The following is a 12389-nucleotide window of genomic DNA, read 5'->3' on the forward strand; positions in this document are numbered from 1 at the left end:
GATTTTCAACAATTCATAGAAAATTGAAACTTTGACCTACTTTTCCCAAAATGTAATGACATCTATTCTGGGTCATTGGCAATATATAAACCAAATTTGGTATGAATTCAGCCAATAGTTTTGCAGTTACAGACATTTGAACTTTTGCCCATTATAAGTAAATGGGGAAAAACAAGGATTTTAAAAATTCATAAAAAAAAACATTAACTTTGACCTGCTTTTCCCAAAATGTAAGGAGATCTATTCGGGGTCACTGGCAATCTACGAACCAAATTTGGTATGAATTCAGCCAATAGTTTTGCTGATAGAGTGCTAACAAAGAAACAAAGAAACAAACCGAACCAAAAACAATACCCCTTGCCTCACATTTCATTCTCCAATAAAAATTAGTCCTAGTATTGACATGCACCTGAATGACTTTTCTTCATTAGCAGTTATCAATATTAAACATTGTTTCGTTTAAAAAAAAAAAAAAAAAAAAAAAAAAAAAATATATATATATATATATATATATATATATGTCAAAGCACCACATGTACTAATTCTCTTGCGTCAATGCCCTCTGTGTTGAGAATATGTTATTGCACTGAGATCAGTTTAGGGTTTCACTTAGGGCTTTCTTACTTTTCTACAATGGTATAGTGTTTGTTACCAAAAATCCTACTTTCTATCATCTGGAAATAATATTATATTTTCCAGTCTTAATAAAATCAGCAGCTGATATACAAAGCACACACTGCACTCACTATATCTGTTTTATGAGAGATCGAAAGGCATTAGTTTGAGAGCAATGAGGCTTGTGACGAGATGTACGATAAGAAAAGCACAAGTAATCAGTCAAGAAAATGCCCCTTTTTCATAACATGACCAGACAGTCAGTATGAACCCAGTGTTTTCATACACACATTTATTTTCTTGTAAAAATATGATTTTTCTGCAGAGAGAAAAAAAAACTGCATTTATTTCCCAGTGACCCACAGGTTTCTGAGGGGATACAGAGAAACATGTAATGCCTCCAGACACCGTAAATGTTAATAAATGTGACCCTCACAATGACCACATCGTATATGTTTCCCGGTGTGTCAATATTTGCACAAAGGTCATCAAAATCTGGAGCATGTGAATAATAATAAATATTGACTCTTGGTTGCAAGACCTTTTCTTTGCATAGGTGGATTGTTACTACAGTATGTTCATCAAATTGAAAAGAGAGTAAATTATGCATAATTAATTACTGTATTATAAAGTTGTGACAGTTGTGACTGAAGGGTATACACAGTTAATAGGACGCCCACACTCAATACACTGTGTTCAGCACACTGTTGCATTTCAAGTGGCAAACAGTATTATGTAATTTTCAGATTAACAGTCACATTTCTTGTTTTACTTATGTTACAATATGAGAGCACAGAGCAATCCACATGGTAAGGCCAATTAAAACCAGAATACCAGTTCATTTGGTATATTCAATGCAGTACTACTTTACACAGAGCAAGGTTATTATCGTTAACAAAAACTAACGAAATGACAAAAACTAGAATTGTAAAAACATTTTCATTAACTGAAATAAATTAAAACTATAATTAAAAGAAAACAATGATAACTAACTGAAACTGTATTGTGTGTTTACAAAACTAACTAAAACGTATAAAAATTCCGGATAAAATTCCCTTCGTTTTTGTCTTTGTCAATGTCGGATTGATATAAAATCGATTTATTTCCCTCAAGCAATTTTAGCTGCTGGCACCATTTGATATTTAACGGTCCGTCACTTCTTGTCACTTGTCGTTTAATCGTCTTCTCGTCCCCACTCTACCTGGAAACATGGAGACTAAAATTGGGAGAAAGCAGCAGAGTCCTGTCTGGGATTTATTTGAATTTGACGGTGAAGAAGATAAAAGATATTAAAACTAAACTAAAACTAGGCATTTAGAAAATAACGGAAACTAATAAAAACTAGCAAACCTGCTCTAAAAACTAATTAAAACTAACTGAATTAGAGGGAAAAAAAGTCAAAACTAAATAAAACTAAACTATAATGAAAAATCCAAAACTATTATAACTGTGACACAGAGTGAGGGGGAGTTTTTGTTTTTTTTGCTATTTTTTTTTGTCAGAGCTGGGGGGGGGGCCTTAGTCGGCTGTTATATACATGGGGGTGCAGTCCATAACAAATGTAACTAACGCTGGTGTGAAACGAAACATTACATACTTTCAGTGTCCAACTCCCAAGTTCTATTCCTCTCTTATACAGTGGCTCTTACATGAAATCTTCACAACTTCTAACCTGTATCCACTGGACACACAAATGCTGGGCTCCGTGACTTAGTCATATTTACCCCTTCTTCACAGCGCCCCAGTGCATGGGGACGGTTGTGAATTCTGAGACTGCCCACAGTTCGGTTCAGGTGAAAGTTAATGCCAGTAATGTAGGATATACAGAGTGGGGAAGCAAAATTTACAATATTTTGAGGCAGGGATTGAAAGACAGTGTATGACCAATTAGTTTATTGAAAGTCATGAGAATTTATTTGCCACAAGAAAATTGACATAATAAAAAATGTTTTTATTCTATGTGTCCTCCTTCTTTCTCAATAACTGCCTTCCCACGCTTCCTGAAACTTGTGCAAGTGTTCCTCAAATATTCAGGTGACAACTTCTCCCATTCTTCTTTAATAGTATCTTTAAGAAAGTCGACATTGCTGTGTGATGTTCTATTGGTAGCATGTTCTAAAACGCCCCAAATAGCAGAATCCAGAGGGTTTAGATCTGGGCTAGAAGGCGGCCATAAACATGATTCCCAAAAATTGCTGAAGTTGGATTTGTTGCTGTTGTCAACAAGTGTTTTGGTGTTCTTGTGTAAGATTTTAACTTCAAATCATATTTTACTGCATTTCTAACGGTCTTGTTGTCTACCTCAAGTTCAATTGCCATTTTTCTCATGGATTTGGTTGGATCCTTTAGGATTTTGGATTTGAGAGCTTTAATAAAAGCTTTGGTACGTTTTTTTGTTGCTTCCTCCACTTCCAGACTTTCTCGTAATAGTTTTGCTCATAGTCATTCTCTTCTTTCCATTATAAACAGTCTTTATGGACACTCCAACTATTTTTGAAATCTCCTTTGGTGTGTCGAGTGCATTCAGCAAATCACACACTCTTTGACATTTGCTTTCCTGATTACTCATATGGGCAAAAGTTTCCGAAAAGGTATGGATAATAGTGTTAGGTATGATTATGACATCAGTATATGTTTGGTTTCAAAACAATTGACGTAGTGCCTGCTGAGAAAAAACAACTAAATCCACATTGTGGCTGTTCCAAAGTCGAGGCTTAAATCTAAGGGTGACCGGGCCTTTTCCATCAGGGCCCCTTGACTTTGGAACAGCCTGCCCGAGGAAATAAGGCTTGCGGAATCAGTGGCATCTTTTAAGTCACTTCTTAAAACACACGTTTATAGACTTGCTTTTATGTGATGTTTGTCCCTTTTAATTTTTAATTTTTTAATTTTTTTAATTTGAACCTTATCCTGTTTGATTGTTGGTTTATATTCTCATACATGATGTTGTTTTATCTCACGCCTCTACTTCTGCATTGATTTAACAGCATCATGTTACACTACCCCTGCCCTCCTTATTCCGATTCATTTAATCTATTTGAAGTGTCTTGTTTCTGCATTGTTGTACACATCTCTCCTATTATGTTGCTTCTATTTTAGTGTTTTTAGTGTTTTTATTTACATCTTGTATCCTGCTGTTGTGCCCTTTATTTGTTTGTCAAAGCACTTTGTAAACTTTGTTTTAAAAGGTGCTATATAAATAAAGTTATTATTGTAAATTTTGCTTCCCCACCCTGTAGGTGTAAGAAAACTGTCACAACCTGCCTGTTATTTCAGTTGGTTGGTTGTCCCCCCTGAGGATGAAATTCATTGAGCAGAAGTAGGGATGTAATAACCAGAGGGGTGGGTTGACCCCCCCCAACAAATCGCACCCTGGCTTTACACAAACTTACTCTAGACAATATATGCACATTTATCTACATCTACACAACTATACCACCACTGCAGCAACATACTGGATTACTCATTAAAAACGTCATTATTTAAAGCACCCACAAACATGTATTGCTCACTTTGAAAGAAACAGCCTTTTGTGCTCTTGCAAGGACATGTGGAAAAATGACCAGATATTCAATGCATATCTGTATGTATATGAGCGTTTCACCAAGCTTTATCTATGCGTGTACGCCTCCAGTGTGCAATGTGATGTTTGCATTAATAAGAAACTGTACTCACTGAAAAGGATGGTGCCCTGCGTAGATCTTGTTTTCACTGTCAAATGGAAAACAACACTAGTGTCCTTGACAGCAGCAGGTAGATTATTGCCAGCACCAGAGGACTGGAGAATGGATGCAAGAGGCGGCAGCTCCAAATAAGATGTGCCATCAAACGCTGGGATATATACTGTGGCGTCTGGAAATAAAAAACAAACACACACATACTGATAAAATAAAGTCATAAAAAGATCAGTTTAAGTATGATGTTCCAAAGAGGATGTTTTTACTTGCAAATATAATCCAACCACTTATACAGCGTGTCCCAAAAAAATGTATACACACTTTAAATAATTGTAAAGTAGGTGTTTATTACAATTAAAATTCATTTAATTTTCAAAATGTAATAGAATTTACAAACATCATTTTATTGTTTTGTCACCGCCGGTTCTCAAACTGATGTCCGTTCTGGTCCAGACACTGGGAGTCCAGTGGTGTGAGCGCTGGTGAACTGGCCAAACAGGTGGATTGGACGGAGGGGCTTCGTTGAATACCCTCTGTTACAAAGTTAAAATAGTTTTGGATTTTTTTTATTAGTTTAGTTTTATTTAGTTTTGACTTTTTTTTCTCTAATTCAGTTAGTTTTAATTAGTTTTTAGAGCAGGTTTGCTAGTTTTTATTAGTTTTCGTTATTTTCTTCATGCTTAGTTTTAGTTTAGTTTTAGTTTCTTTATGTCTTTTATCTTCTTCACTGTCAAATTCAAATAAATCCCAGACAAGACTCTGCTGTTTTCTCCCAACTTTAGTCTCCATGTTTCCAGGTAGAGTGAGGACGAGAAGATGATAAACGACAAGTGACAAGAAGTGACAGACAGTTAAATATCATATGGTGCCAGCAGCTAAAACTGCTTGAGGGAAATAAATCAATTTTATATCAATCCGATATTGACAAAGACGAAAACGAAGGGAATTTTATCCAGAATTTTTATACATTTTAGTTAGTTTTGTCAACACACAATACAGTTTCCGTTAGTTATCGTTTTTTTTCTTTTAATTATAGTTTTTATTTATTTCAATTCACAAAAATGCTTTTACAATTCTAGTTTTCGTCATTTCGTTAGTTTTCGTTAACGATAATAACCTTGCTTCGTGCTCACCAGACCTCACATCACTAGATTTTTTTTTATAGGGATACCTAAAAGACAAAGTCTACACTATGAGACCAGCAACAGTCGCTGAATTGAGAGCAGCCATTGAATGTGAATGCACACAAATACAAAGGGAATTGTTTTGTGATGTGTGCGATTCCATTGCTTTGCGTTGTCAGCAGTGTCTGGACCAGAACGGATGTCAGTTTGAGAACAGGCGGTGACAAAACAAAATGATGTTTCGGCTAAAATTTACTTAGGGGGTCAAATCAGTGGCCATTTTTGTCAAAAAAAAAGTTGTAAGAAATGCATAGAACTGTGTTGAAATAATGTTAATACATTTGTGCACAGACTACTGATATTATTTGACAGTGGAAGCTATATTTTCACAAATATTGGATTTTGAATAGCACGTGTATGTGAAAACTTTTGCTGGTGGACGGACGTGACATTACCCATGATGATCTGGTCAGTACCAGTACTTTATTAGTAATAAACTTATATACTTACTATTGCTAATTCTCCTCTTATTCATAAATGTTAGTATTGTGGATCTAAAACAATAACAGCTGACACAAAAACACAAAATGTGGCAGTGGACGGATGTGACATGGTTGTTACAGATCCCATCATACTGATGCTCGGCAGCCATGTCACCGTTTCCACAAATGATCCCTGTACAAAAACTAGGATCAGAATTTTTTATTGTATAGTTTATCATCATACTAAAGAGTAAATAACAATATAGAATTGTTATTTCTTTATAAAAATGCTTATTATTAGAAAACTGTTGATTTAAAAGGTGACGTGTGACATTCTTAATGTATGTATTGGCGTAACATAAGCAGGATGGATCTGCACCATACTCCATATTGAACCTGTAAAAATAAAACATGTGATATGTAGTATATAATCTTGTAAGAAAAATTGGGGAATCTAAAAGAATAGAATATTTGTTTTTCAGGTAAATTCAGTTCAAACATAACTTGGCCATTTGTGACATGAAAATGTAGCATTAATTGTGATGAAACTGGACATTTTTGAGCTGAAAACATAGTTCATATGACCATCAACATGTTGCAACAGAACTGAAATCCTGTAAATTTGCATAACTTGCATTTACCAACACAAAGTTCCTTTGGGGATTCACTTATAGTGATTTCTTATGCACAAAGACAGAAATAAGACCTCTAAACAAATTTTAGCTGATATAAACATCTATGCATTGGAATTTTGCAGTTTGAAGTAACTCAGGAATGTTTTCTTTTATTTCCTACTTGTAGATCGATTAGTCGGTTTAACTGGACATTAGCACAAGCATTGGTGGATCATATCAGTAATAGTAATAGTACCAAAGATAATTTAAATTATATTAATATTTAAGGAATTGCATCCAAAGTTGTCTAGATTTTTAATAATTAGTTTGATGTTCAGTTGCTGATTTATTGTTAACAACTCGGAGACTTATTTTCATTTATCCACATGTTTATTTATTGATTTTGGTATTTATTACTTTGATATAAAGGTTTGGTTCAATCGTTACTGAGTTTCTAATGAAGTTAACAGCAAACTTCCATGGGTGACTGATTAATTATTATTAGCTTGTTTCTGTTTGAAAATAGAATAGAATAGAATAGAATAGAATAGAATTTTTATTGTCATTGTCCAGTAAAAACAAAACAAAAAACCCCAATGAGATAGAGTTTGCAACAGAACTGAAATCCTGTAAATTTGCAGAACTTGCATTTACCAACACAAAGTTCCTTTGGGGATTCACTTATATTGATTTCTTATGCACAAAGACATAAATAAGACCTCTAAGCAAATTTTAGCCGTATTATATTTTGAAAATTACAAGAATTTTAATAAACACCTACTTTACAATTATTTAAAGTGTGTATTACATTTTTCTGGGGACACCCTGTATATATGAATGCTAAATCAGACATGACATACAGTATGTGGTAAAAATAATGCCCTACAGTGGTTTTGTTAGTAAACAGATATGCCTGAATTGGCTGATTCTCACAGCGCTGAGTCTTTGCTTGTGTGGCAGAGTCAGCAGGACCCTGTCAAATTTACAGTATGGGCTAGTGTGTTATTTCCCGCTGGATGACAAAGGGGTATGACTTTAAGGAGAAGTGGACAAGGTACCCGCTCAGGTCATCAACTCCACAAGCCGGTGATGATCTGTCGGCTTTTGCACAAAGGACACTGTACACCTGGTGGATAGCTCGCTGTTCAGGTGCATGACAGTCGATTCAAAGTAGGCCAGCCTGGCCTCAGCTCAGGGGATTGTACCTTCGGAGTCCAGCTCTCAAAGAAAACTGCAGTTTATTCTCAGTTGAAACCTTATAATGTACAGCATGCATACCCTATACTCACACACACATACTATTCAGAGAGCAGTTTCTGTGTAAGTGTAAAACGAATATCCTCCGATGGCATTTGGCTTTTTGATGTTCAAAAGGATTCTTAAAACAGTTCTGAGAATGATGAATGACATTTCCAACAGACTGAAAAGCAATAAGGAATATGATAAATATATAATATACACAGGCCAACAGTGCCCTCAAAGCTGAAATCTTGCATTTCTGACTTACTTCTACAGAAAATCACTGGACCTATCCTTATTCTGAATATGCAGAGTCATTTAAATCTAAAGCTAAAATCCATACAGCACAGGTATCAAACATGCGGCCTGGGGGCCAAATCCGGCCCACCAAAGGGTCCAGTCCGGCCCTTGGGATGAATTTGTGAAATGCAAAATTACACTCAGATGTTAATCCTTTTAGTTCAGGTTCCACATTCTGACCAATTCAATCTCAAGTGGGCGGGACTTGTAAAATACAATCAAAATAACAAATAAATAATGACAACTCCAAATTTTTCTCTTTGTAAATGTAAATATTTTCATGTATTTACACTAAAACAAAGTATAATTTTGCAAAAAATGTAAATAACCTGAACAAATATGAACAACTTAAAATGTCTTAAGAGACATAAGTACAATTTTAATAAGATTCTGCCTGTTATTAAAGGTTTGGTGTATTTTTTATATTATAATGTAAATGGGTAAATGATAAACTGAGGCAGAATATTGTTAAAATTACTTTTATTTTTTCAGTTTGTTCATGTTATTCACATTGTTTGAAAGGATAGTTTGTAGATGTACACCTTTTCATAGTGTAAATTAACTTTTTTCACTCTAAAACATAGAGAAAAGTTTGGAGTTAACATAATTTCTATATTATTATGTTATTATTTTCCTGGTTCGGCCCACTTCAGATCAAATTTAGGTGAATGTGGCCCCTGAACTAAAATGAGTTTGACACCCCTGCCATACAGTAATAAAAGAATTAAATCCAACCAATAGGGGGAATTGATCTAAGGTTCAAAACCCTATTAGATCAAAACTATCAAGCAACTCATGGCACCAGCACACTTATATTGGAGGCCAAATTGCTGAACAGGACATGGTAAAAATACAATACAATACAATACAATAAAACAAAACACAATACAATACAAAAAAATAAAATAAATCTAAAGGTAATATAACCATTATCTCACATTCTTTGGAGAAAAAAATAATAACATTCAAGCATTTGCAATGGCACAAACACTAACACCTTCTACTGTGTATTCCCACCTGAGGATAATATTTGGTAAATAGGTAAATTTTATGAACATCAAACACAATAAAGAATAAACCCAAGTAACAAACTCCCTCAGTTTGTCTTGAAATGGTTCTAAAATGTTCCAAACACTGTCTCTTGTGTTTGTGAGTTGTGACAGTTTCTCGCTGCAGGAAACAACAATAATTGCTCATCATATTAATTGTAAATGAGACCTGGTTCTCAAATGACTAAATGAGAACCAATTAAATCAAAGTAAGTCAATATATTAATAAATAAATGTTTGAGTTGAAGCACCATTGGTAACGGCTTCCATTTCAGAGATAATTTATTGAAACAATAATTAGGTGGAGAAAAAAAGATAATGGTGCAGGTGGAAAAAAACGACATTATACAACCCATTTGATCGTATGTTTTTAGAATGTCGTCCATCATTTGATCATTATTTGATCTAATGTTTCCATGAATGTTTCCTCCCAAGATATTAATTCTAGAATATGGGATCATCAGTCTGAGGTGTTTCAGCTTTGCATCAGTGTGGACTACAACAAATCTTTTCTTTCAGGTATTAAAAGCCAATTAAACTGTGATCACTTACAATTTATACAACAACAAAAAAAGGCTTGTGTGACATGTTGTTAATGGCTATATTGACTCAAAACCCCCGACAACATTGAATTTATCTGATTTAAATAATATCAGGTATTTTTCTCCCTGTAGCAAAATTGCTGACAAGCATAATGTAGTATATTGCAAATCTAACCTCAGTTTGTCACAAAATGATTGTATGTTCCATTACTTTGAAGCATTTTTGAGCTTGAAACAATAAACTTCATAATGTGTTGACATTCTACATGGTACTGGTGGTATTCAGGATATTTAGGTCATTCACACACTTAATTTGCTGAATAGTTATTTAACCCATAAAGACCCAGTGCTACTTTTATGGCACTTCCGAAATGGATGTTTACTTAATAGTTTACTTAATAATTAAATAAATAATAAATAATTAATTTTTAGTTTACTTAATAGTTCTTAACGGATTAATTGCATTTATAATAATATTATCCTCTGCATTTTGCATTCTTTCAGTGAAATTCATGTATTTTTCTTTATTTAATTCACTGACCGTGTAGATGTTCATAAAAACTCAGATTAAAGTTAAGGGTTATTGTATCAGAAACAAAGAAACCTGAAGAAAAACTGACTTTTTCAGTAAAATATTTCATTAACTGAATATGCCTCCATCCACTGTCTTTTATCAAACTCCATGGGTTTTACTGGTGAATCAATGTTGTAGAAGATGATGGTAATAACGGAACCTCTGAACGTGCAAATGGGTCATATCTGATGACCATGAAAAGATGACAAACTGCTTTTTACACCAATTATTTGCATGTATTGATAGGATTAATGGATTCACAGGTATTAAACAGTTACATCAGCAGATTGTTTTGTTCGACGGTGGATGTTTGGGTCTTTATGGGTTAACAGAAAGTAAGATAATATTTCTCTTTACTTAATTGTTCTTAAGGGATTTATCTCTATTTATTATAATATTGTCCTCTGTATTTTGAAGTCTTTCAGTGAAAATCATGTATTTTTCAATATTTAATTCACTGACCATGTAGATGTTCATAAAAACTCAGATTAAAGTTGGGGGTTATTATATCAGAAACAAAGGAAACTGAAGAAAAAGTGACTTTTTCTGTAAAATATCTTATTAATTGAACATAAACCAAGTGTCTCCATTCATTGATCCAACTCCATGGGTTTTACTGGTGAATCAATGTTGTAGAAGATGACGGTGTTTCCACGGTAACTATGGAGCCTCTGAACATCCAAATGGGTCATACCTGATGACCATAAAAAGATGACAAACTGCTTTTTAAACCAATTATTTGTGTGTATTGATAGGATTAGTGGATTAACAGGTATTAAACAGTTTAAATCAGCAGACTGTTTTATTCGATGGTGGATGTTTGGGTCTTTATGGGTTAAGAGAAAGTAAGATAATGTTTCTCTGTACTTAATCATTCTTACAGAATTTATTTCCATTTATTATAATACTATCCTCTGTATTTTGCATTATTTCAGTGAAATGGATGTATTTTTCTTTATTTAATTCACCGACCATGTGGATGTTTATAAAAACTCAGATTAAATTGGAGGGTTATTATATCAGAAACAAAGGAAACTGAAGAAAAAGTGACTTTTTCAGTAAAATATTTCATTAATTGAATATGCCTCCATCCACTGTCTTTTATCAAACTCCATGGGTTTTACTGGTGAATCAATGTTGTAGAAGATGATGGTGTTTCCATGGTAACAACGGAACCTCCGAACATTCAAATGGGTCATACCTGATGACCATGAAAAGATGACAAACTGCTTTTTACACCAATTATTTGTGTGTATTGATAGGATTAATGGATTCACAGGTATTAAAGTTACATCAGCAGATTGTTTTGTTCGACGGTGTTTGGGTCTTTATGGGTTAACAAAAAGTAAGATAATGTTTCTCTTTACTTAATCATTCTTAAGGGATTTCGCTCCATTTATTATAATATCATCCTCTGTATTTTGCATTCTTTCAGTGAAAATCATGTATTTTTTTATATTTAATTCACTGACCATGTAGATGTTCATAAAAACTCAGATTAAAGTTAAGGGTTATTATACCAGAAACAAAGGAAACTGAGGAAAAAGTGACTTTTCAGTAAAATATGTCATTAATTGAACATAAACAAAGTGTCTCCATTCACTGTCATTGGGTTTTACTGGTGAATCAATGTTGTAGAAGATGACAGTGCTTCCACGGCAACTACAAAGCCTCTGAACATTCAAATGGGTCATATCTGATGACCATGAAAAGATGATAAACCGCATTTTACACCAAATATTTACGTGTATTGATAGGATTAATGGATTAACAGGTATTAAACAGTTATATCAGCAGATGACTGTGGATGTCTGGGTTTTTATAGGTTAAGAAAAAGTAAGATAATGTTCCAATAAGACTATGGAAATGCTATTACAGGCCCAGTAATTCTCTTTGTGGTTACATTTAATTCCTTTTTGGTTGCTGATAGAAATATTGCCTGTGTTTGAGTGCACATATGGGTATTATGAAACCAGGTTAAGTAGTCTACATGACTTTATCCACTACACATATTGTTGAGACATATAACATTTTAATCCTGTATAAATGTGCACCGTTATTCAAGATGCTTAGATCTAAAGATCAGTTCAAATAATTATCTTTTTGGTGATTATTATCTCATATACTGTTATTGTCACCAAAAAAAATTGAATTGTCCTCCAGGAGAGGAGCA

General features: G+C 33.8%; 1 protein-coding gene across 1 annotated transcript in view; it reads right to left on the reverse strand.

The window, feature by feature from the left end:
* The window catches only part of eys (eyes shut homolog), a 348044-nt gene that overhangs the window by 105443 nt on the left and 230212 nt on the right, over positions 1-12389 (reverse strand). Inside the window, 1 exon segment of the mRNA XM_030156655.1 lies at positions 4291-4467. Within this exon segment, the coding sequence (XP_030012515.1) occupies positions 4291-4467 (177 nt within the window).

The sequence above is a fragment of the Sphaeramia orbicularis genome, chromosome 15 (genome assembly GCF_902148855.1).
Source record: "Sphaeramia orbicularis chromosome 15, fSphaOr1.1, whole genome shotgun sequence".
NCBI lineage: Eukaryota > Metazoa > Chordata > Actinopteri > Kurtiformes > Apogonidae > Sphaeramia > Sphaeramia orbicularis.